General features: G+C 39.1%; 1 protein-coding gene across 7 annotated transcripts in view; it reads right to left on the minus strand.

The window, feature by feature from the left end:
- Positions 1 to 27,924, minus strand: part of sema6bb (sema domain, transmembrane domain (TM), and cytoplasmic domain, (semaphorin) 6Bb) — a 122,975-nt gene that overhangs the window by 46,462 nt on the left and 48,589 nt on the right. For all 7 annotated transcript variants that reach the window (XM_081349700.1, XM_081349699.1, XM_081349702.1 and 4 more), the window contains 4 exons: positions 8,897 to 9,020; positions 7,518 to 7,632; positions 3,486 to 3,546; positions 3,336 to 3,398 (listed from right to left, as the gene is read on the minus strand). In XM_081349700.1, the coding sequence (XP_081205826.1) occupies positions 3,336 to 3,398; positions 3,486 to 3,546; positions 7,518 to 7,632; positions 8,897 to 9,002 (345 nt within the window). In that variant the 5' untranslated portion in view covers positions 9,003 to 9,020. The remainder of the gene's footprint in view (positions 1 to 3,335; positions 3,399 to 3,485; positions 3,547 to 7,517; positions 7,633 to 8,896; positions 9,021 to 27,924) is intronic.

Consider the following 27,924-nt stretch of genomic DNA (forward strand, 5'->3'; position numbering starts at 1 on the left):
CAGAATTTATATTATGTTTCGAATCGTTCACTTCTATATAAAGTCAGTCTATATTCAGATTCAGAATTCAGATTCAGTTTGGATCATTTGGATTCAGAAATCGGGTTCTGAGTGATTATTTTACACATACATACAGAGAATATACTGTGCAGATTTAAAGTGTTTCACTTGGGTTCTTTGTAGATTTTCAATTCAGATTCAGAGTGGTTCTTTAATATTCAGCACATCCATGCAGGTGTGTGTAATTGAAAGTGCAGTGAGCTGCATCAGCACATTATTTGTAAAACAATCTGTCTAAGTGTTGTCAATCATAATGTGTCTAGAATTGGCATAGAATTTCTTTTCTGCATGCACTGGCTGCACCCCAGCTGCCTTGCATTAAACCAGCTCCAGAGTCCGTGCGTGTGTGTGTGTGTGTGTGTGTGTGTGTGTGTGTGTGCATCTGCATGCGCGAGAGAGAGAACATAGTTGCGTTTGACACTTGCAGTGAGAGAAGAGACTGCATCTGCATTCATCTGAGATTCAAAATGGCCTCCTGCAGATCCAGATGAAAGGGGCAGAGATGGGGAGATTGAATTTCCCTCCCAATTACAGCGTGTGGCCTCTTAGATCAGCCGTGCAGAAACATTTAATTACCAAAACCAATTACCCTAGTGGCAAATGTATCACAGTGAAAAATGCAAGGACTCACACATGAGGACTAGAGGACGCTGTATATGGGTGTACAACGAGTGTTTGTGCAGACGTGCGTGTGTGTGTGTGTGTGTGTGTGTGTATCAGTGTCCACTCAGCGTGAGATCTTGGGCTCTGTTTAAGAGCTTGTCGCGTCTCGTTCATCTCTGCATGACCTCTCATGTTTGGAGACTTAATAACTCTAAGAGGGCAATTCTCTCTCTCTCTTCTTCCCCTTCCAACAGTCCCTCTTTCTCTTGCCCTTAATCCCTCTCCTTTATCTTTTAGCCAACTCACCTTTTAAAAGGAGAAGTTCACGCCCCAAAATGAAAAATATGTCATGATTTACTCATTCCAAATGTCATCCAATGTCATTATATGGACCATCTATGAGAATTTTCTTTTAGAATCTTCACACAGAAAATAATTACCAAAAAATCTGCTGTATATGACTCAGGCACTATTTTCCAAGTCTAAAGCAGTTTGTTAGCTTTGTGTGACAAACAAACCAAAATTTGAGTTTAAATTAAGTTATTCATTGTTCAGCCCCTTCAGTGAACTATTCATTCAAGAACTGCTGTGATCAAATCATTGAATTACTTGAACTTTAGAATCGAATCAATGAACAAATCGTCCTTTTGCTTGTTTAGTACCAATGTACCAGCTGATACATTTTATAAATCTGTTTGAACAATTTATTCACAACCCAATGACTCCACACTGACCTCTCAGAGCGCAAACCCAAATTAATGTTACAAAACTGTATGGCAACAACAAAAACAACAACAATGAACAGAATACAAACAAACAAAGCAAGACATGAGTGCTTGAGTGGTTCACATACTGTAGATTCAGAGTCCAGATTTAAAGTGATTCTTTTACATTTACAATTAGAATGTTTTTTTTGGATTCAGGTTCAGAGTGGCTCACATCTATACATATTCTATCTCTTCTCAATTCTTTAGATTTAGAATTAAGAATCAGAGTGGCTCATTTAGATTATATATGCAAGAACTTACAGAAGAAAGAATTCAGAAGTAAGGTTCAGAATGGTTCGCTAAGATTCAGAATCTGTATTCTGAATGGATTTGTTTGCAAACTGGACTGATTTGATCATGAAACGATCAGCCCCACAATCTCACTGATTCAATGATCCAGTCACAGTGGTTTACAGCTCATTGTAGAGGATAATTTTATCATGTGCTTCAGATACTTGGAATATAATGCACAAGTCATATGGACTACTTCCATGTTGTTGTTGTTTTTTGGGTACATTTTGAAGCTTAGCAGCCATGGTCACTACAAACTACTGTCACTGCATGAAAAAAGTGAATCTTTAAAGTGAATCATACATATTTGAAACAACACATGGGTGAGTAAATGATGACAGAATGTTAATTTTTAGGTGAACCATCCTTTACCATCTTTCCTGTCCACTCTCTCTCTTACTGACCCCTTCACTCTCTCACTCGTCATCTATGTTGGTCTTTCTCTCTGTTTTTCGAACCATCCCTAGGGCAGACAGGTGGGAGAGTTGTTCGCTTTCTCTCTCTGTTCCTTTGTATGTCTCATCTCACTTGCTCTCTGCTGTGCTATTGTCTTATGCACTCTCACCCAGATTCAATGTCAGGTGTCATTTTCAGTGTTAAATAAGTCATTTTCTCTCTTTTTCTCTCTTTTATCGCCTGGAGGGGATTAAGTCATCCTTCACTCTTCCCACACAGACATCTTTCAATAAAAACTCCCTTTCACTCTCATTGAAGTCAGACAAAATACCCAGCATTCCAGAAGACGAAGCAGAAAGGGTGTGTGAAAGGAAGATATCTGCAGTGGTCATGCGTGGGCAGCTGTGGGGACCGCTGGCAGCTTTTGACACCCTCTCTATTTTGCAGACAGCACAGAAAAAATACTGATTTCCTGAAAATTTACCACAGGCAGCTCTTGTGATGGCACCTTAGAGTGTGAGCAGGGGCACAAATAATGTGATTCGCACATATACAAGCATTTAACATGAATAAATGTGCGTTGTTGTTTAACAGTGTTTTGTTGATGTAAGTGTGTGTTTGTATGGGACAGGTTTTGCCTCCATTGCAGGGACCAGCCAATGTTGGTTCTACAATGAATAGCTCAAAAAGCATATTTAATGATGTCTGAATAATGAAAATGTTAAATGAAATAAATATTTTAAATTAAAATTAAATTAAAAAAACAAAAACAACAACAGACAAACAAATGGTGATGGCTATCTATTATTGGCCAAAAGTGACCAAAGAAAAACTTCTCAACATCAATTCAAGTGTGTGAGTGTGTGAGTGTGAGTGTGAGTGTGAGGTCCTGGTAAACCCTAAGGTTGTGGGGGAAAATGTCTCCACAAGAGATTTCTCCACTCTTTGACCTTTGACATTTTTTAGTCCCCATGAGGAAAACAGCTTGTAAATCATACTAAATTATGTTTTTTGAAAATGTATAAATGCAGAAAGTAGGTGTAGGGGTAGGTTAGGGGATAGAATATAAAGTTTGTACAGTACAAAAATAGTTATGTCTATGTAAAAGTCCCGTAAAACATGAGAAAACAACGTGTGTGTTTCTGTGTGTGTGTGTGCATGCGCATTTATACAAATATATAAATTTAAATAAATAAATGTGTGAGAATATCCACTCACCTCATGTTTTCCCTTCATTCTACAGATTCTGATGTCATTTTTGTTGGATTCCCATGTCCTCTTCTGTAACAGAGGGAACGTCAGTAATGAGTGACTCTTCATTTCCAGCACAAAGTATGTTTACATGCGTGTGTGCGTTTCTGTTCTCACCTTGCTGTAAAACATCTCTTCTCCCACCACGTTGTCCAGCTCCACTCGGAAAAGGTCATCTCTGACACAAGCACAGTGAGAGAGAAAGAGCGAGAGTCTGTGAACCACCACATATCAGTAACACAACACCGCAAAACAATTCTTTTCTTAATCAGAAATGTCAGAATTAAGATCAAACATACTTTTTTTGCAGTGAACAAATATCTGAAATCCAAAGTCGTCGACCTCACACACTGAAGCATAATGTGTATTCTTCAAATGTTTAACAAATTGATACTACATTTTTGTTCCTACATAAATTCACCCAGATCTGCCGCCTCAGTGCAAACACTCAGTTAAATGATTCACCACAGCCCGTCCTACATAATCACGATTCTTTGCATTATGATATGCCTGATTTCCCCTCCATAATTCATAACCCACCCCCACACTGCATGCATGTTGCATGCAGCTTCTCATCTTGAACACAGCATCCAGTGCTTTAGCAAATAAAATAATATTTCTATAACCTTGTGGCGTCTATTAAAGTTTCTATAAATCTGATGTCTTTTAATCATGGCGTGCTTGGTGTTATAGAGTATCCTGGTTTGTGCCTGAATATTGATCAAGGACTAAGAGCTGCCGTGCGGCCCGATGAGAGAGCACTGGAGAATTTCAAATCGTGAGAATCCCTCTCTTTTTTCCTTCTGAAATGTTGTAATCTGTGAATTTGCCAAGCTCACAGACCAGCCCATGTTCTTGCAGTAGTACTGATCTTATCTTTCACAGACTTCCATCTGCATCACTGCTCTGTGGACACATCAACAAAAATGGAGTATGTATGTGTGTGTTTGTGTGTTCTTGAAGAGAGTCTGATGAGATGGACTATAAATTATTCAATCCCTTGGTGTGGTTTGTTAAAATGAATCCCCCTTGGCCATTTCCTCTCTGAGCAGGGCAGCCCCTAAGTGCCCTGGTTAAAATTATCATACACTTACACAATGCTTGCCTTATTTAGAGAGCACAAACTTTAAGCAGACACAATAATTCAAGCAGTAAAGCAAGCTGGAGGTCTGTTTGGAGTTCAACAGTCCTGTCACATTTACATGAACATAAAAACAAGCTTTATAGTTACACAAGGTTACCAAAAAACATCTTTTCTGTTCTGTCTCTTTCTTTATCTTGTATACAAACTTTACTTTTTATCTTCTTTCAAAATGTCATCATGTAACAACTTGCATAGTGTGCAATGGAGGTAAATAACAGGGTCTCCATCTAAATATTTAATGTGAGCTTAAAAATGCTAGAGCAGGCAGCAAACAGGGTACATAATTGCAATTGGAAGGAAGTAGAATTCAAATTCAAAACTAGAAATGTATGTCCAGACAAACTTTGATTGTTGGCTTAAAGCCTTGGTTTAATGATTCTGAAAAGGTTTTGGATGGATGGATTCCAATTCATTTTAAATTTACACTTATGAATGGCAAGGGAGACAATTCCTCAATTCTGAATTTTGCACAACCCTAGCAATAAACTTATTAACAACTCAGAACTTTCCAAGTTTTTACTTTTAAAGAGATCAGAACGGCAATTTTTACCTGGCAGATCTAGTTCCTTTTCTTACCCTCTATCTCTTTTTAGCTTTCCCTATGTGATTTTCTCTCACTCTATCTATCTTTCTCTTTCTGGTAGATTGTCTGAATGATGGAGTGCATTTGGCCACCTTTACTGTATTATTACACTACATTACATTTATGCATTTGGCAGACACTTATCCAAAGCGACTTACATTGCATTCATTGTATATTTAATCAGTTCATGCAGGACTGCTGAGAGATGTATTATGCAGTACTGTGTGTTTGGTACAATATGCCCTCCCTCATTCAGTGCTTCAAATTAATGACCATACTGACAGGCAGAAAGGGGCCTGAGAGATGCAGGATGTCTCATGGGGGGGCTGACTATATTTAACATATAGGAGACAGCTAAAAAGTAAGTGTATCTGTAAATTGCAGTGCTTCGGGAGAAGCGGGAGGTCTCACACCGTTCGTCCCATGCCCTGCGGCATCTGTGTGGCAGCCCGGACGGCAGCTGAGTCCTTGATTTCTCTGCACCAGTAGAGGCTGTACGTCAGTCAGCCTGTTTCCATGACCTCAGAGGTCAGCCGGAACCTGTCCTGCACCGTTAGTGACAGGTTCGAGGGTAGAATGTGTTGAGTTTCACTCCTGAGCTTAATTGAAAGACTTGACCTCTCGATGAGGTCAAACACAACGAGGTGGCTGAGGCTTGATTTAATGTGACTTAACCAGGTCGCCGCTGGCAATATTAGTCACCCTCCTCTAGTTACTCGGAACATTAATTATGTATACAGATCACACAAAAAAAACACCTCATTTGTCTTATAGGTGTATTTATTTATGGCTTGGTCTGAATTTTTCCCCCAAGTCTGAGGCTAAATTGCAGTTGCTTGCGTTGAAGTCGAGAAATTTCTGGAGGAAACCAAGTGTGTTTAAAAAAATACTTCAGTCCTCTCATCCCTGACCAGGTGTTGCAAGGTAATACTGTGAAGGGGCTGAGAGGCTGGTCGCTTTCTTGGGGCACGTTCTTGAGCGGTTATGCTAATGCTAACAGGATTTAACCCATCTGCACCCCTTATCACACTTGAGCACACCGTTTCAGACTTTATTAAGTCAATCCAGGCTGTCTATATCCTTGACTTGAAACTTCACTGACTCTCTCTCCCTCTCCTCTATACAGTATTGCCTCCTTTTTATTTCACTCGATGTTGCCGTTGTTATTGAATGCTCCCTCTTGAGTCATCGGCTAAATAAATCTTTTCCACAGAGGTCATTTTCTGTTGGCTACGGCAAACACCTCCATTTACTTCAGACACTGATAGGTACATACGGTTTGCTGACTGCACACAGCGGGGCTTGAATTTCATCGAATTACGCCGGCCACAGTGGCACCACATTGGAAAGCGTATGCGAAACAGTTGTTGAGCTTCTATAGGCCAAAGACTTCTGGCCTTTTTTATGAGAGCTTCTAGCCTGGGCATCTTAAGTCATATGGCACTTTGTGATATATTTATTTTTAAGGTTTAATTTTTGACACGGTCGAGCGGGCAGGTCATTTCCTGACACGGCATGAGAGACTTTATTAGAGTACGACGCCTCCCTCGCCGGACCCCTACAAATTTCGGTAACTATCACCATATGTTTGAACTCTCCCAATGGACGTGCCAGCCATTTTTGGGAAGCATGCTGCAAAAATTCACAAAAACAGCTTATTTTTCTAAAGCGCCAAACCTAATGAAGTTTTATTTTTGTTTATCTATTCCAACCCCCTGGCTCTTGTGAGGTAGACAAAAAAAATGCAAGAAAGCAAAAACATAATTGACACCGTGACCTCTTTAAAGCCCCACACCGGCCTAAAATCCTAAAAACACTACAGGTGTCCAATATTTACTTTTATAAGTTATAACCCAATACCACAACAAGAAACACAGCATGTTTCTTAAAGGGACAGTTCACAATTTTTTTCTGAGGCTTGCACAAGCTATTTTGAAATAGATATAAGTTAAATTATTATTTGAAATGTTCAAACAACTATGATTTTATAATATACAACAAAACCATATCAAATTAATTAAAATGTGAATTAAAAATTAAACAAAAATGGACATCATCACAAAAAACAAAGATATTTTGTCCATACATTGAAAGTCAATGGGGTTGAAAACAACATTTTTTTTAAATAATATGTTCTTTTGTGTTCTACAGAAGAAATAAAGCCATACAGGTTTAAAACTACACAAAGTAAATGCTGGCAGGATGTTAATTTTTGAGTAAATTATCCCTTTAAATAGCTTTGAAAACTGTTTAATTGCTATCTACAAGAAGCAGCAATTCAGACTCTTGATCTCAAAAGAGATTGTTTTTGTATGTCACATAATTTACTTAAACACACATCTCCAAGCAGATAATTACAGATGCCGGTGTAACAATAATTACAGGGTACGCCCATGCTAATCAGCATTATTTCACACCCTACCTGGCTCCGATGTAAAGGGTACGGTTGACCTGCAGAATCCTCTGAATGTGTAAGGGCTCCTGTCTGAGAGATGAGCGATGGGGTCGTCCGAGAAACACAGGATGCCTTCTTACCACTAAAGGAAAACAAGGTAGAAGAGACAGTGAATGATAAAGAGAAAGGGTTGACAGAGAGTTGTATCATCTTTTCATTGCACTTATGGGTGTGGGAGAGGTGATCCGTTAAGGCAAGAGGCATTCGATCACTTGCGAGTCACTCTTGAGATAAAAATGTTGACAGCTGCTTGTGATTGCTCTCTATTTTTTTACAGATAAAGTCTGTCCTCATATGTTCGGCTTAGTCAAGTAGTGTTGTTACCAGTGGTGGAAAATGTAAAAAAAAAATATATATATAAATATATACTTATCCAGAAACCTGTTACCTGAAATATTTCAACTTAAATTAATCAAACAATGAATAATATCTGGTTTTATATTTGAAAGAAGGAGTGTTCCTTGAATTAGGAAAGCATCAAGGCAAGATTAGGTATAAAAAAGAAAAGTAAAATAATGAAAAAATAGAAACAAACAAACATAAAATTGGCATTATTAGCATGTCATTATCCTTTACATGAAAATATATTGCTGCCTTTATCTTTTAGAAATTATCCTGAAACCTTAAATTGTTACTTGAAATGTTTAAACTTTAAATTCATCAAAAAACTATATGATTTTATAGTTGTTTGATATTTTAATGTAGTTGTATATGGAAGAAGGCAAGCATCAAGGGCAAGATCAGGGATAAAATAAAACTGAATAAATGTAATATTAGAGTAAAGTAAAATTAAATTAAAAAGTACTTAATTGTAATGAAAAATAATAAAACAACAAACCTTTAACTGTTAATTGTTTCTTTACATAAATATATATCTAACTATATTTATCTTTTAGGACTTTTAGAAAGAGGGTACATCAAGTTCTCGATCAAAAAGGTGCGGTCACATTTATCATTGCTTGCTGAAATTCACAGGCGAAATCCAGAATTTCCCAAAATAATACATCATAGTAATGAAGTACAATTACTTTAGTACTTTACACCCCTGTTTGTTTCTCTCGTCCTGTATCTTTTCCTCTCTCATGTGATAAGACCCTCCCTGGAGCTACTCGCAGCTCCTTGACTCTTTCTTCTTTCTTCATCATTACAAACCCCCTTGCTTTTCTTATCTTTCACCTTAGATAGACCTGAATGAGTTAAGCTGGGATGCATGGAATCAATATTATTGATCTGTGATCAATCACATGCCTGCTCTGCATAAGAAAGTGAAAGCTGAGAGCCTGACAGCACAGACGGGGTCCAACCCTGATCCTGACTGACTGCATGTGAAATGGAGACATCGTTACCTTCAGTAGGGATGAAGTTCAGAGGTCCCGGTTCCTCTGGGAAGACTGCACACACCAACCGCAGGAGCCAGAAGAGCCCGATGAAAGGTTTGGCCACAGTCGTCATGGTAGTGGAGCTCCGGCACTATGAAAAGAACATGCAGAAAAGAGTCAGGTGAGGTGGCAATCTAGCAAGATTTCTAGTTGCATTCACTTTGTGAACAAAACTACCACTCTAATAGATTCTTAAGCATCTCTATCATCACCCCAGAGATTAAGATCAGCAATTAAGTCATCCACCAATAGAATTCGTGTCAGTCAGCCCTAATGGTCCATTCGATGTGGTGTGTCACAGAACTGTCATCAAAGACACGGGACCCAGGACTGAACTGCCTGGACGTCTAACAAAAGGGCTTCACACTGAGCCAGAAATGGGGAGGGGGTCAAAGCATGTGTGAGTGAGTGGCTCTGTTTAAAAACCTAGAGCTGCCCCGCTGTCTACTGCCTACATAGGCAGAATCTTAACCGAAATGGACATAGAAATGACTGATTTGAAATGCTCTACATAGGAAGTATCCTGTAGGGATTTTGTTGTGAAAGAGTTATAAGCCTTGAACCAAATCAACCAGCTACGAGGTGAATCACCACATTACTAACTTTGATTTGAAGAAAAAAAGTATTTAAAAATGTAATAAAAAAAAAAAGGTAAAACACTGGGCACTTAACAGCTTTAAAAAGGGACAGAACTAGAATGCCATGAAACATTGCGAATGACAATCTAATTAAAAACGACAAATAGATATAAAACCATAAACGCTAAACTGTTCTTTTAGCATGAATTGCTTGTCAAGATTATCTGATTGGTGGAGAAGAATCATGGGTAATGTAGTTTTTCACCAAGAATTCCGCTGTTAAACACGATTTTTTGAAAAAAACTTTCAATAAAGCTGACTGATGGGTTCCAAAAAAAAAAAAAAACATTGATAAACAACCTTGTAGCTCACAGTAGTTTTGTTTTTAAATGTTTATAAATTGTTCAAAATCAGTTCTCATATTGAGGCAATGAATGGGATTTTTACTTCTGGAACCCAACTGTTGCACACTATTGAGTTTGGTGTTACCACATGTTGTTAAGCTAACAATGACATACGTAATCTAATAATCATAAAAATATACAATAGACACAAATAATTAATTTAATTAATTAATTAATTTAACTATAATCCTATTTTTCATTCAGCGCTGAGAAGTGTCAATAAAAACAATCTACATTACTTCACTGTGACCGTCATCTTGAATGTTTCTTCACCTGCCAAAGTGCATTCTGGGATTGTGATGCCACATTCACATTTATGCATTTGGCAGACGCTGTTATCTACTGCATTGAAAGCACATATTTTTTAAATCAGTACAACTTAGATTTTGGCCAGAACAAACTTATTATTTTAAGGATCACATATAACATACTGTAGTCACTACGTTTTTTTCTCTATTACAAAGCTTGTGTGTGTGTGCCTGCATATGTGTGCACTTGAAAAAATAACCACAAGTAGTGATGGACTTTTAAATTGGATCCCTTAAAATATGATATTTGTTCAGATCTTCTGCCCTCTTGAAAAAAGGTGGCAGAAATAGAGAAGATGTGATGGAAACACAAATGTCAGTCAAATTAAAGTGCAACGCAATATATGTGGAAAATTACCTCTGCACTTCAGAGAGGCACAGAGAAGCTCTAGAGAACTGTCACAATAGTATTTTCTGTAATAGTCTAACGTAACGGTACTGTCTGAAAAAGGGATTTCAGTGGACAGATGATACATGCATGACTGTGTGTATATCGTTTACTGGTTTGAAAGAAACCAACGGTAGTTTAATAGCTAAATAAACATAAGTAAGATTGATCTAGTCAATACACACTTCAATTGTCCACCAAGAAAAATGGCGTCGTCATATTCTAATGTTGTTCCAATGCCTTTCCTTCTTCTGTGAAACACAAGAGTTGTTTTTTTCCTCACAAAAAAAAGTCTCGTCCATCTCATCCTTGGAAACCATTGACTTTCACTGTTTGGTGGTGGTGGTGGGGGTCTTCTTTTGTGTTTCATCGAAGAAAGAGATTCATTGACTGAAAAGACATGAGGCTGAACAAATAAGGAGAGAATTTAAATTTTTTGGGTAAAATAGCCCCCTTAAATTTCAATAATTATCTTTTTGGCTTGATTAAGTCAGAAGGAACAGATTGAAACGGAAGAGTTCAAGAAAACTGAACAACTTCACAGAAAATAACAGAAAGCCATGATAAAGAGAACATAAAGGGCCAATAATGGGGAAAAAAAATGAATTTATGAAAAGACACAGCATGCTTTTCATACCTAATGAATGTACTGTTCAATGAACTGTTGTATTTGAACAAAAGAATGGCTGGAAAACCTGGGAAATTACAAGTCCAATTGTCATGTGTTTCTGATATATTTTCCACAGTGGTCAGTGGTTTCAATAGCATGAAACTCAATATAAGAATGAATAAGTGCTCAGCTATCCCTCTCCTTGAGTGTTAACAAGCTGATAACATTTGCTTTGAAACTTTAGTGGAAATGCTGTTTGTTACAGTCACAGTGCAAACATAAACAAATCAGTGTCAGTTGAGCTTTTCGCCACCGCAGCGCTAAGACGACACGCACATGTATTAATATCTGACAGCCTCAATTTCTTTATTCAAAAAAAACCCTTCTCATTTTCCTGTGGCTAAGCACCAATTGAGTTACACAATGCAAAACTGCCAGCTCTCATTTGTCAAAGTGTGGCCTTGCTGTCCAAAACGCACACATGTACATGTACACACACAACTACATCCATTGTGGGTCTATTTCTATAGCGAAACGACTTGTGACGTTTTATCAGGGCTAACTATCTTTCCAGGACATTTCTAGAATTCCTCCTATTGAAGTCTGAACAAGGCCGCCCCACACACTAATAGTTCAACACCCAATGTAGCAAATTATGCTCAACAATAGGCTTACATGAAGGAGAAGAAAAAGAGAAAATGAAAAGAGGCCAATTGGGGAATGAAGGCAGACAGAACAGGATAGCTAAAACTAGAAGACGCTGCCATAAGCTGGTATCAGTGATTCTATTGTCTTGCTACAATTAATCATTTACAAGTATGCGCCAGGCCTCACGCATTTAATTAGCATAATTCGAGCTATAGAGTTTCAGGGGACAGCAAGCTAAACAGATGCGGAGGGGGTGAAGTAAATACAAGCTTGGATATAACTTACACCATCCCACTTTTAATTATGGCAAATGTTTTGTGGCAGAGTTCATTTCAATTTCAATAGCAATCCTTACAATTAGGAATGTGAAGGCAAAATATTTCCCCATACTAATTTTGCCATTTTACCACAGGTTCAAGTCGGTCATGCAAATTCACAGTGCTGAACAACAGAAAGATGCTTGGTTTAAAAATGACTTTTGAGTGAACTATACTTCACACAATCACACCTTTGACACAGACAAAGGACCCTTTTTGCCCATTAAATGTATTCTTTCAAGGATTTGTGAAACACTGGTTGTGCTGTATGTGTTTGACTCACAAAAAAGTACTGACTCATAAGATTCATTAGTTGAGGAATCAGACTGCACTGGCTGCGCTGTATGTGTTAGATTCACTAAAAAGATTTGACTCATAAGATCCATTAGTTCAGGAATCAGACTGCACTGGCTGCGCTGTATGTGTTTGATTCACTAAAAAGAATTGACTCAAAAGAATCATTAGTTCGGGAATGAGATCCGGTCGCAATGTATGTGTTTGATTCACTAAAAAGGAATGACTCATAAGAGTCATTAGTTCAGGAATGAGATAAACCGGTCACACGGTATGTATGTGTTTGATTCACTAAAAAGAACCAGCTCGAAATAGTCTTTTGTTTAAGAATCAGACTACAATGATTGTGTATGTTTTGCGCAAAAATCTTTATCAGAATCAAATGGCCTGGGAAGATTGCCATTGTTAAGCCAGCAAGTAGTCCAGATCCAAACACATGCCATTAGCTGAGCCAGTTGACACTTCAGAGAGCTCAATCAAACAGAGCAATGTTTAAAACCCCACAGCACCAGTGTTTACTTTCTTAGGAAAACCGACATACAAAAAAACCCTAACTTTTAGTAATTAGAAAGACTTTAACACTGAAAAAAAATATACACATCACTTTTAATTAATATTTGGCTCAACCAACAACAATAGGATTCACATGCCTCTGAGCTTCCCGTCAATGTAATTACTAACGTTTGAGAAGGTAATTATTTGAATGGGGTCATTAAGATACCTTGAGAGGAGCACGAATGGGGCGGCATTATCTCTGACCGACCATTGAGAAGCTGTTACTCAACATAACAAATCACTTAGCTAATCAATAATAGCTCGGTAGCATAGGCTGCTTAATGAACTCTGATCTACTGCCAATAGTCTGAGGAATGATTGGTCAATTGAGACCAGAGAAGGAAAAAAACAGTGGACGTGACAACTCAAAGCAGGAGATCATGAGTAAAATGAATAACTGCCTACCGGAAAGCAGGTCTCCATGCTAATGTCAAGCTGCATCCTGGGAATTTCAAGGACGTTAAACCTGGTTAAAATTCAAATATTTTGTGTGTGTATAAGATTATTATGAGCCCTATCCTCTGCCTTTAGAAGGCATAATGTTCTGATGATATGTATTCTGGGTAAAAGAAGAAAGGCACTGATTTCATTAAGGATCCCTGAGGGATTCGAACACGATAAATCATCTAAGGATTTCATAGCAAACTTCATTTATGTGTGTCCCAGATAAAATACTGATAATGAGTGTAGAGAATGGCATTAATGAGAAAAGTGATCAGTAATAAAGGGCTGAATTAACGCATACATTATCAGACCCAAACGATCAGAGAGAACAGAAATTAAACCACTATCTGACAATTGCTTCTAATTTGTGAATTTGAAGGTAAAGAATGTCTTGATACATTGAAACAGCTACAGCAGATCATAATCTATAATGAATCGATTCACTTACATAAGGCCTCTACAGAGAGCATATTTTCATATTCCAAGCAACAGAACATTTGTTATGGGAGACTGCTTCATGGCCTGGCCTTGACCTCTTATACAACTCACACTGTGACCTCATGTTATCAGATTTGCCTTAAAGGCTCCAGGATGCAAACAAACAAATTTTGGGATCGCAATAAAGGGTTGTCTAGGGTTTGTCGTCCACATAATGAAAGTCAACGCGGTCCAATGTTGCTTTTGGTCCAATGTTGTTTTTGGACCCTACAAATTTGACTTTTATGGTCAAAAACAGTTGAAACACACCTAAAAATCGTATTTTGTGTTTCGCAGAACAGTTATACAGATTTTGAACAACATGATGTTGAGTAAATGATGACCATTTTCATTTATGGGTGAACTATCCCTTTAAGTAGAATGTAGCAAAAAATAGAGAGAAAAAAATAACACAAGTAAGGTGGGGAAAAAGCAATTTGGAAGTAGTATCGGAAGACGAAAGCTGAATATGCAAAGAGGCCAAAAAAATGTCTGGAATGCTTTCAAAGCAGTGAAACCGGAAGAACCCGGAGCCAGGATGAGGCTGATTCCTTTCCTGAACATACCCTAAAATCCTGCTCTAGTGACCCGAGACTGCTAACCTCCGTCTCTGACCCCTGGGGGAATGGGCCAAGCCAACCAAAACCATATCAGAGCCCGGCAGCCTCGGTCTGGATTGCCATTTATTATTTACTGCCCTCTGTTTCTGGATAGCATGACGTCTAATTCACTCTCCCATTCTGCCACAACCGTTTTAATAGGTTGTTTTCCAGACACAGTCAAAGCCCCGAAGCCATTTATCAGGGCAGTTTAAAGCAGCCCAGTGACTCCAGCACTGATTTTTTTGCATGGAGGAAGAAACATGAAATTAAAGATCTACTTAATGGTCTGTGCACGTCAAAGAGCTAGTCTCACATTATAAAGATGCACGGCATCATTCCATAAGTCCTGACAGGGAAGAGAGATGCTCCAGCTCCACATGGATTTTACCATGGAGCAGTAATCCTGATTCTGAATTGATGAAGTGTGGCGTCAGGTTGAACCAGCGGAGCACCACCTTCTCATGCAGAGACACCCTGAGCTATTTTTCACTCGCTGCAGACACGAAAAACACCCAGACAAATACAGCAATCTACAAAAAAGGGATGAATCAGGCCGTTGCTTCACTGTTGCACACACACACACACACACACACACACACACTCACACAAACATCAGGAAAAGGGGAGAACCATAGACAGATGCTGCTTAACAGCTTTGGCGAAAATATATGAGAGCTAAATGAACAAACTGTGCGTAAGCTAACAGCAGGGGAAATTGGCTTTTCTCTCAGGCAGCATTCCAAGAAGGTGGAATCGTCTTTCACCATTAAAACCACAGGTTTCATCTGAGCTCTATTCACTTATACGGACTATTGGTTAATCAGTATACTAACAAGTGATGCAAAATACAGCATACAGTTGTGGTTGACCCCAGGTTAGTTCTCAATACCCCAACAGTATCATACTACACCACTTTATGGTATTTTTATGGGGTGTATCATGTGAAAGTCCAGATTTTTTAATGTTTTTGAAAGAAGTCTCTCTTGCTCAGCAAAGCTGCATTTATTTAATAAAAAACAAAACTGTAAAAATAAAATTAAAATAAAAAAGAATGAAATTTACAATAACTTTTATATTTTCATATACACTCACCTAAAGGATTATTAGGAACACCATACTAATACTGTGTTTGACCCCCTTTCACCCTCAGAACTGCCTTAATTCTACGTGGCATTGATTCAACAAGGTGCTGAAAGCATTCTTTAGAAATGTTGGCCCATATTGATAGGATAGCATCTTGCAGTTGATGGAGATTTGTGGGATGCATATCCAGGGCACGAAGCTCCCGTTCCACCACATCCCAAAGATGCTCTATTGGGTTGAGATCTGGTGACTGCGGGGGCCATTTTAGTACAGTGAACTCATTGTCATGTTCAAGAAACCAATTTGAAATGATTCGAGCTTTGTGACATGGTGCATTATCCTGCTGGAAGTAGCCATCAGAGGATGGGTACATGGTGGTCATAAAGGGATGGACATGGTCAGAAACAATGCTCAGGTAGGCCGTGGCATTTAAACGATGCCCAATTGGTACTAAGGGGCCTAAAGTGTGCCAAGAAAACATCCCCCACACCATTACACCACCACCACCAGCCTGCACAGTGGTAACAAGGCATGATGGATCCATGTTCTCATTCTGTTTACGCCAAATTCTGACTCTACCATGTGAATGTCTCAACAGAAATCGAGACTCATCAGACCAGGCAACATTTTTCCAGTCTTCAACTGTCCAATTTTGGTGAGCTCGTGCAAATTGTAGCCTCTTTTTCCTATTTGTAGTGGAGATGAGTGGTACCCGGTGGGGTCTTCTGCTGTTGTAGCCCATCCGGCTCAAGGTTGTGCGTGTTGTGGCTTCACAAATGCTTTGCTACATACCTCGGTTGTAACGAGTGGTTATTTCAGTCAAAGTTGCTCTTCTATCAGCTTGAATCAGTCGGCCCATTCTCCTCTGACCTCTAGCATCAACAAGGCATTTTCGCCCACAGGACTGCCGCATACTGGATGTTTTTCCCTTTTCACACCATTCTTTGTAAACCCTAGAAATGGTTGTGCGTGAAAATCCCAGTAACTGAGCAGATTGTGAAATACTCAGACCGGCCCGTCTGGCACCAACAACCATGCCACGCTCAAAATTGCTTAAATCACCTTTCTTTCCCATTCTGACATTCAGTTTGGAGTTCAGGAGATTGTCTTGACCAGGACCACACCCTAAATCATCGAAGCAACTGCCATGTGATTGGTTGATTAGATAATTGCATTAATGAGAAATTGAACAGGTGTTCCTAATAATCCTTTAGGTGAGTGTATTTTAAAATATAATTTTTCATAGCAAAGTTGAATTTTCATTTTTTTTCTTCTCTTTCTAATTGATGTGCTATGGTGTTTTTGTGGTGAGTTATTTTGTCATTATTTGTTTTGTTTTTTTTGTGACGCAGTGGCTGTATTTTTGAGCCCAAGACAAATTTCCCTCTGGGACAATAAAGTATAACCTTAACTACAATGAAGAGAGACTGAAGCATTCTAGATTTCAAAAAGGATGCAAAAAGCATGATAAAAGGGGTCCACATGACTTGTGAACCATATTCCTTGCATTTTCTTTTAATTTGATCCTTTAGAAATCTAATTCTAATATGCTGATTTGTTGCTCAAACATTTCTCATTATTATCAAATTTGTAATCAATGTCTTGGCTGCTTAATATGTTTGTGGAAAGCATGATTCAATTATTTAAAGAATCCTGAAAAAATAAAGTTAAAAAGACTTTTGTAACATTATAAATGTCTTTACTGACACTTTTGATAAATTCAATGCATCCTTGCTGAATAAAAGTATTAATTCATTAAAAAAGAAATCTTACTGACCATAAACTAAAATCAAACACTGAAATTGCTATATGAATTGATGAAAGATGAAAGATCTGAAACCAGGCACTAACTATTGAATGTGTGTTCTTATCTTACAAAGGATTGTGACTCTATTCAAGAACATTTCAGTCTAGATATTGAATAAAGGGAGTCGACGGGTCCTGTGTTTTAAGTCACCTCAAGGACAGTCCAACAAGACTTTAAAATAGAGCTTTTAATGGGCAAATATCATCATAAACACATCAGAGGCAGTAGAGCAGACTGGCGAGGTTGACCCCCTCACCCGGCTGAAGGCTTCATGCGCTGTAAATCAACTAACGGACGAAATGAAAACAACTCTACGTCGTTAAAAGAAGGAAAAAAGACTGCTGAAAGATTAAAGCTACCCCATCCATCATATACATCGCCGTAAAAACGAGCAAACCACAAACAGGGAGGCGATAATCCACTGCACAGTCATAAATAAAATGAAAAAGTTCAGGCTAATGACTAAAAAGACTTGCAAGGATCACAAAGGTTTCCCGGGTTGACAAGCTTTTGAGACTCCCACGAGGCTATGTATTACCTAACAAAAATACCCTGCAGAATCTTAATATCTCAACTGTGCTCATCACAAGCTGCCAGGCTTTCTTTTTTTTTTTTTTTTACTTATTATAATTATTTTGAAGGAGTCGAAAGAGGAGGAGAATCAGGGATGAAAGAGAGGCGGGAAGATTACTTGGAGGAATAGGAATGGAGAAGGAGAGATAGGCAGAAGTGTGCATGAGTGTATGTGTGTCACGCTCGTCATGCAAAATTAACGTCTTTAGGGATGATGCACACTGCAGTAGAGCGGAACTACGGAGCTCATACGAATAGAAATACATAGAAAAACAATAAACACCTCCCTTCATGGCATATGGTTCAGCAGAGCATCTTATAAATAACACTCCTTTGGGAATTAAGTTTCAGTTTGTTGCCTCTCGTTAACTTTACTACACAGATACATACATTGCTCTAGTTGAAGAGAAACCTCACTAAAACTGCCAGGAAACGTCTGGGTCATATTTCACCTCAAAATAAAATGGAAAAAGATATCATATTTTTAGATAAGTAAAATTAATTCATTATTGACAATTACACACATTGTACCACTCTTTCGTAAGTCAGTAGCTACTGTAATGCAAAAAAAATAAAATAAATACTGAGCAAAACATTATGACATTTGAATTGTATAATGTGTATACATTGTAGTAGCATTTGTTGTAATGAATTTAATTCAGATTTTTAAAGAAGTATGCATACTTTCCTAAAACATAGCAAGCAAAAATCAATGCGCAGTTTTCATGAAACACTGGGTGAACAATGTCCAGATGTTCTATTCTACTGCAATTATTTAGTGTATAATTTGCTATCCCATAATGCAACGGTAGCTGAGGATCTGCCAGATTCGAAAACTGAAAAGTAAAAATGGTGGAGTACAATGAGCTGAGAAACCCTTCGAGTGATATACGAGTCCCAAGAAAGTACTTCAATGGGTCAAGAAGTTCTCCACATTCAGTACATAATCTGAAAGTATTCTGGATGCAGACAGTGTGTCTAGACACAAAGATGTTTGTTACTTGTGCATTAAAGCAATAAGAATTGGAAGAAAAAGTGCTTAAATGTCATGGAAAAACTCACAAATCAATAACATTTGTAATGGTCTTAAAACTGACTTCATTTTCTTTAGGAAAAACTTTTTTTTTCTTCTAATATGGGGGTGAAATATGACATGGAGGTTTCTCCGTCAGACTCACTCATAAAGCAGCAGTCATTGAGTGAGTTAGTGTGTGAAGAGCTTGTTTAAATTCCAGATGCAGAATATTGATGAGTATGAAAGCGCACATATCTCTCCGTTTCTCAGTACTAACACTGCTTCAGGCAGTCTTTACAGCCAACACACCGATCTGTGGACACATATTTATTCAGTTCATCATGCGTCCATCTGCTCTTCCTCTCTCTCTCTCTCCCTCACGGCTTGTTTGTCGGTACCCACTCCTTCCCCCCCATCTCAATCTCCTCCTCCCCTCCAGTCTCCCCCATTGCCCAAATTCTTTCCACAAAATGAGCCACCTGCTCACCCACTTTAGTGAGATAAATTTCCGACCCAAACCAAAGAGCCATACAGGTGTGTGTGCATAGGTACGTGGGAGGGGGGGCTCTCTCGTTTTCAGGAAGAATTTATGTCAGTTCTCCATCAATGCACAATGATACATGGCATAGCAAGGAAAACATTCACAATGCATGCCAATCAAGCCCATTCTGAGCCTGCTAATTGTTGAGTATACAAGGTGGCAGCACACACAGAGACACACATGCACATGTTGCGACTATCTGCATGTTGCAGGCTGTGCTCCAAGCAGGGGCTGAGGAGAGGAGAGGGAGAGAGAGAGAGAGAGAGAGAGAGAGAGAGAGAGAGAGAGAGAGAGAGAGAGAGAGAGAGAGAGAGAGAGAGAGAGAGAGAGAGAGAGAGAGAGAGAGAGAGAGAGAGAGAGAGAGAGAGAGAGAGAGAGAGAGAGAGAGAGAGAGAGAGAGAGAGAGAGAGAGAGAGAGAGAGAGAGAGAGAGAGAGAGAGAGAGAGAGAGAGAGAGAGAGAGAGAGAGTTATTATAATGCTTGCCAGCCAGGGTTGGAAATCAGACCTGAGCATTACCAAACAGTCCAACTATACATCTCATTCTCTTACTTTCTGTCCTCTTGTCTCATTTCCTCACATGTCGGGTTGGATTTCTCTTCAATTTTCATCCATGCAATACTGACAAGACCAGCTTAAGTTGTGCTTGGATGTTGGTCCCTGCTTTGCAATGCTGATGCTTTCCAGCAGGCTTCTTAAAGTTTAAAATGAAAATCCTGTCATTCCCTCACCATCATGTTGTTCCAAACCTGTGTGATTATTTTTTTCCCTGGTGAAAAATAAATAAATAAATACACTGGTCCATGCAACTACAATGAAGAGAGACTGATGCATTCTAGATTTAAAAAAGGATGCAAAAAGCATGATAAAAGGGGTCCATGTGACTTGTGAACTATATTCCTTGCATATGCTTTTAATTCCTTATAATTCCATTTAAATGTATTTCTGTGAGGAACAGATATTAAAGTCTGGAAAGTATAGTTAATTCTAGTGTTTGTCTAAATAAAAAAAAATAGCAAAAATTAGGGGTGTAACAATATATTGTGTTACAATATCGCAATACAAAAATGCAACAATATGCATCGTGGATAGTGACAATATGTATTGTGTATAGTTCATCCAAAATAAAAATGACTGTGTGAGGAAAAAATTCAAGTTTACAGAGATTTAGCATCAGTACTACATTAAACTACTATATACACTCACCTAAAGGATTATTAGGAACACCAGTTCAATTTCTCATTAATGCAATTATCTAATCAACCAATCACATGGCAGTTGCTTCAATGATTTAGGGGTGTGGTCCTGGTCAAGACAATCTCCTGAACTCCAAACTGAATGTCAGAATGGGAAAGAAAGGCGATTTAAGCAATTTTGAGCGTGACATGGTTGTTGGTGCTAGACGGGCCGGTCTGAGTATTTCACAATCTGCTCAGTTACTGGGATTTTCACGCACAACCATTTCTATGGTTTACAAAGAATGGTGTGAAAAGGGAAAAACATCCAGTATGCGGCAGTCCTGTGGGCGAAAATGCCTTGTTGATGCTAGAGGTCAGAGGAGAATGGGCCGACTGATTCAAGCTGATAGAAGAGCAACTTTGACTGAAATAACCACTCGTTACAACTGAGGTATGCAGCAAAGCATTTGTGAAGCCACAACACGCACAACCTTGAGGCGGATGGGCTACAGCAGAAGACCCACCGGGTACCACTCATCTCCACTACAAATAGGAAAAAGAGGCTACAATTTGCACGAGCTCACCAAAATTGGACAGTTGAAGACTGGAAAAATGTTGCCTGGTCTGATGAGTCTCGATTTCTGTTGAGACATTCAGATGGCAGAGTCAGAATTTGGCGTAAACAGAATGAGAACATGGATCCATCATGCCTTGTTACCACTGTGCAGGCTGGTGGTGGTGGTGTAATGGTGTGGGGGATGTTTTCTTGGCACACTTTAGGCCCCTTAGTGCCAATTGGGCATCGTTTAAATGCCACGGCCTACCTGAGCATTGTTTCTGACCATGTCCATCCCTTTATGACCACCATGTACCCATCCTCTGTTGGCTACTTCCAGCAGGATAATGCACCATGTCACAAAGCTTGAATCATTTCAAATTGGTTTCTTGAACATAACAATGAGTTCACTGTACTAAAATGGCCCCCACAGTCACCAGATCTCAACCTGGATGTGCATCCCACAAATCTCCATCAACTGCAAGATGCTATCCTATCAATATGGGCTAACATTTGTAAAGAATGCTTTCAGCACCTTGTTAAATCAATGCCACGTAGAATTAAGGCAGTTCTGAAGGCGAAAGGGGGTCAAACACAGTATTAGTATGGTGTTCCTAATAATCCTTTAGGTGAGTGTATAATGTTGAATATAATGTATAATAATGCAATGGGGGAATATTTGTGGGTCCTGATAATGCCAAATGTCTTATGTTACCAGTAAAAAGTCAGAGTAAAAGCATGTTAGTCTAAAATAATTCTGTATTTTCAGCTTCAGAATCATGAATATTTTTATTCTGGTGTTTATATTTTTATTAACAGGTGAACTAACCCTTAACTAGGTGAACCAGCAAGAACACCATTAACCAGCAAAAAATCAGGTTGTAGCGACATGGAAAATCATGCTGGTCTTTCCGCAGAGTATGCATTCGTTGCAAATGCCTCTACATCACTGTGTCTTTGCCATCTCAATGTGGCTTATTTATGACAGGGTGGAGGCTGCACATTGTCGTTTTAGCTGAACATGGAAAAACTTCCTCCTCTCTTTCTCTCCCCATCAGTGTCCTCTCTCACGACTCCTTATCAGACCTCAGACAGCCTGTCTGTGCGGCGCTCTGTTTATGGAAACACTGTAGAGAGGGATTTCTGCGGAGGGTGTGCGTGCAGCATCCTGAAAGCATATCAAATGTAAAGGGTGTATGTGCATGTGTTCTCGTGCGTATAAGCACTTTGAGAACACACGTTTGTGAGTTGTTTTGGATTGATCCATACCGACCTTTCTTTTGAATCAGATCTACCAGGGAGGGGGCTGCAAATGAAAAGAAGGAAAGATGGATGGAATAAGATTTGATGTTTACTGAGTCCGTTGCTAAGGAGATGAGAAACGAGGGACAGATTTAGTCATAACAGAGGCAGAGACTGATGGAGTAACCAAAGCCATTCAGAGAGAGAAAAATAACACTCAGACGAAAAGAAGCAGAAATAGAGGGTAGATGGGATGGAGAAAGACAGAAGTGATGGCAAGAAGAAAACATCACAGGGTGGTGAGTAAATAGGGTGAAAGCTTCCTGCATTCGTGAAAATATAAAGTGCAGAAGGACAAAGAAGGAAAGAATAGGCAAAGAAAAAGAGAAGAGAGGGATTAACAGAGTGTGAAACCATTATGTTGAAAGAGTGAAAGCATAGAGCCCATTAAAGAGCCTGACAACACGGATATGTGTGTGTGTGTGTGTGTGTGTGTGTGTGTGTGTGTGTGTGTGTGTGTGTGTGTGTGTGTGTGTGTGTGTGTGTGTGTGTGTGTGTGTGTGTGGAGGCTTGAAAGGCAGCACACAAATAAATACAACTATCGAGTGCCGTTTGAGATGGAGAGAGATGTAGCCTTGGACCCTGCTGACCTTTTCTTTTGGTTCACAATACCTGGTGTTAACTTCCTCCCAGCTGAACCACTCCACACACCCATCAAACCCCAGACAGCATCTGAAAAGCAGAGACTGTTTTGTTTCTCCATCATTCATGCGTCGGCCTTGAGCGTCCACGTCGAACACCGCGTAACGCGGGCCTGCTTTAGTTCACATGCTCCACTTGTACGAGAGTGGTTTACAATCAATAAAGCCTTTTACCTCGGAGTGTGTCACAGCTTGCATTCCCCCTGACTGACTCTTTTGTGGTCTTGCTCAAGAATATTGTGGAAAAACGTTGTCAATAGCCTTGAAGTGTGTGAGGTCACTGAAGGGAAACATAACATCCTTATGTGTCAAGCCAAGCGTGTCCAACATGATATGCTCTGAGAGAGGTATGGAAGGGAAGGGGGAGGTGAGTTGGAAAAAGCAGACTTCCTTAGAAAGCACTGGTAAGGCTGGTAAAGCTACATTAAGTTGTTTCCTACCTGTATGTGAGGGGTGCGTAGCCAGAGCCGTCGCATAGACTGTGCGAACTGTGCAACCGCACAGGGCCTCGCGCCACTAGGGGGCCTCGCAATCCTGCTGTTTTTTTTTTTGTTTTTTTTTGGGGGGGGGGGGGGTTATTTTTTTTTCCACACCACTTTTTAAAACATCTCGCGGCACGAATGTACCAATTCTACAAATAAATAAAACATCTCCAGTTAACTGGCAGAGCATTCATTTAGTTTGTTTTTTAAATAACAGACGATCTAGCACTGAAATGTGTTTTTTAAATCAAGTGATCAAAGTGCTCATTGCTGCTGCGATCACGCGGATACAGTGTTTTCTCGTGTGGCTCGCGCACACGCCGCACTGTCTTCACTCAGACGCGTGCTTCAATTCATTGCGGATACTCTCTATTCTTTCTGGTGAAATCACAAAACATAATGCATACAAACGTGTCCCTGCTTGATATACAACCACTGATGAACATAATCGGTTTTGATGAGAGAGAAAAAACTATACAAGAAAAAAAAATACATATACCAGTGCGGTTTCGAACCCAGAACCTCTGACACGAAAGTTCTACCACTGGACCATTAAGATACACGTTGATTAAGTAGGCGGATCTGTATGTATTCACACAAAATTTCTCACGCTGACTTGATGTAAAGCCACTCGTTGTTGCACAGTTGATTTTTTTCCCTCTGAAATAAATAGCAAAAAGTCATAGCTGAGACTATGTGCATGATTATGCTGTATTATTCTACTTGATAAAAACGTATTGCAGCGAGATTATGCGTGCAATAGAACTAGAACAGCTACGTCCGTGTGACTGTTATTGATGCGCAATTGAGAATCCACATCAAAGAGCAGGGCCTCGCATTTCAAGTTCGCACAGGGCCTCGCACCCCACCTGCGACGGCACTGTGCGTAGCCCACCCAGTCGCGTAACGGACGGGTCATGGCAGGTTTGCCGACAGACTATGATCAGCTGACAGGCCCAAAAATAAATAAATCTCCCGTGTTAACAAAATAACAACAAAACAAAACCACTAAGATCGGTAGGTCATGATGTTACTGTGGTTGGACAACTCTGACAAACCTCTGCTCTTCCCAACACCACTCTAAATACCCATTTAGCCTCTACCAAACAAAAATAGAGGTAATTATCAAATAAAACTTTATATATTTAAACACCAAAAAACAATAATATTTACAACAAAAACATACCCTTTATTGTAACTAAAGCTGGGTGCACACCGTGCGATTTTGGCCATGATTTGGCTGTCTGAGACAAATTTGGCAAACCCTGAAAGAATCCTCTGATCCTAGGCTAAAATCTTTGATCATTAGTTTGACATGTACACCGACAGCCGATTGATGACACTGCGAGCAAATTTTACCTCAGACGAAGAGTCACTGTTATTTTCAGTTAACTTCCATCTCAAGTCTTTGATTTTTATATGGACTTGGTTTGGAAATGATCTTCGTTACATCTGTCAATATCTGTATACATGTATTTTTTTTGTTGGAAGATAATAAACCTTCTTTTCATCAGTCCACTACCTGTCCTGCCTGTTCTTGGCCACGACTACCACACCGTATATAATGAAGTCGACATGTTTTTTACTGTAAAAGGATATGTGTCATCAATGTGTGTGGGAACTCACCCAGGGCTATTGAATAGTATTGAATTACATGTTGTTTAAAAAGGCACATTGGAATTCCTCTCTCATCACTGACGAATGGATGGATGGATCCACTTCTAAACCTACTGCACAAAACATTCAGCCAGTGATGTCTGATTCCTCTTATGAGTCAGTTTGTTTTAGTGAATCAAAAAACATATGGTACAACTAGGGTAGTCTGATTCCCAAATGAATGATTCTCATCAGAGCCATAAAGAGAAAGAGTTGCGACACTCCCATAGACCTCCGTTGTAAATAATGGCGGCGCTTTTAACCGCCCACTTCCGGGATTTGAAGAGCGGAATAGTTCTAAACACTGTCATTTTGGCGTTGGACCCCATTCACTTACATTACTGCGTGTCGAGTTGTTCTAGAGTTAAGATGTTGAAATATCGACCTCTTTTGAATTGTCAACTGTCTATTTTGTTTCAGAGGCCCTTTGCGATGCTTATACTGGTCTTCATTTGTACATGCACAGCGTAATTATTTATATTTTATGTTAGTTGTTTCAACCAATTTTCAAGCACTGCCTGCTAACTTAGCTAGTTAGCTAGCGCGACTTCGTCAGTTAAGAGTTCGGTAATGCATCGCTGCCACCTTTATAGCAACTTTTATTCAATTTAATTTTTTGGGATATACTAACTTTTCATTATGTTTTATTGTCTTGAGTGAAGCGGCTTGTGAGAACAATGCTGGACCTCTAGGATTGTTATGGCCATCACCAGTCCTGTCTGTTTCATGGATCACCTGCCCCTGGTTTTTGCTTTTCTTGTTCACACAAGCACACATTTTTGTTGTCTGTCATTGTTTAATAAAAATAGTTTATTTGAAAACCTTCATTTGTATCAGCAATGCTTAAATTCGTTTTTAATCTGTTATAGTTTTGATAATGTGTATGGCTTAATATTAAAATAATATTCTTAGTCTTAACATGATAATGTTTCACGTTGTGGTCCTGGGGTGGCCACTTTCATCAGAAGAAGTGAGCTAGCTTGAGCGAACTCTGAACGGACCGCCACGGCAGAGCTCTTTGCGTGATCACGAAGGTAGGCTAATGGCTGAATCAAAATTTATACGCAAAATCACGTGAATCAATAGCCTAATACAGCCCAGTTGTGCTAAAATAAATATCACGAGAGACGTCCATCATCAGATGAATGATATGGAAAAGTTAAGTTACAGCCGCTAAAGCCAGTGCTACTACCCATGCGAACATGAACAAGCTTTTCCCTCCAAAAATATAGCCTAAAACTTGTCTCCAAATGCAAAACTGACATTAACAAAATGCAATAACAGCTGAAAAAGTACTTGGGGTGTGTTTTATTTTATATTTACCGTTCAATAATGCAATCGCTGCTGTCTGTCCCATAGAAGAACATGACAGCCAGCGTATGTTTTAGAACTATTGGGGCTTACATGAACCACGTGACAGCCATAGCGGCGACATCAAAGAGTGTCACAACTCTTTCTCTCTATGGCTCTGATTCTCATGAACCAGTTTTTAATTTACCAAAACCATGCAGTGTATCCAGAGTAGTTCAATTCCCAGACAATGACACTTATAAATCAGGCTTATTTTAAGTGAATCAAAACCATACAACATGACTACTGTAGCACAATTTCTGAATAAATTACTATTCTTTTTAGTGAATGAGAACTGTACAGGATGACTAGAGCAGTATGATTCCTGAACAAATTCAAAATTACAAATTACTCTTACCTGTTCTTTTCTGAATCATCTATCCATTGTTCCAGCAATGACCAGTGTAGCAGACTTGATTTTTGAACAAATGACTTTTGTGAGCCGGTTCGTTTTAGTAAATCAAAAAACATTCGGCACAACAAGGGTCACCTGATTCCAAAATGAAAGACTGTCATGAACTGGTTCTTTTTGGTGGATCAAAACCATAGAGCATGATTAGTGTAGAATCCTGTACAAAAGACTGTCATAAACTGATACTTTTAAGGGAATCAAAAACATCCAGCATGCACAGTGTAGAGTAGTTCAACTGATTCTTGATTAAATTACTGAGCCATTTTTTACTAAATATAAAAAAGAAAAACAACGGTAGTCTAATTACCAAATGAATGATTCTCATGAACTGTTTTTTTTTTTTTTTTTTTTGGTGAATCAAACCCATTCAGCATGGCTATAGTAGAATGATCCTGTACAAATGACTCTTGTGAATCTGTACTTAGGTGAATCAAAACCATACAGCATTACTAGTGAAGTATGATATCTGAACAAAAGACTCTTATGAACGGATTCTTTTTAGTGAATCTGAAACATACAGTGTGACAGGTGTTCTACAATTCCTGAACAATTGACTCTTATGAACCGGTTCTTTTTAGAGAATCAAAATCATCCAGCATGATCTGTACACAGTACTCCAACGAGACTGCACTCGTCCAACTGTCAGAAACAATAATAAAAACCAGAGTCGCTTGATAAACAAAGGAACAGAGTGATCGAGAGCGCTTCATGGCTGTCTTCCTTAACGGCACCGGTGACACCGGTTTAAATTCACATTCATGCCAATTAAACCAAAG

Source organism: Scardinius erythrophthalmus (genome assembly GCF_964197995.2).
Source record: "Scardinius erythrophthalmus genome assembly, chromosome: 20".
Lineage (NCBI taxonomy): Eukaryota > Metazoa > Chordata > Actinopteri > Cypriniformes > Leuciscidae > Scardinius > Scardinius erythrophthalmus.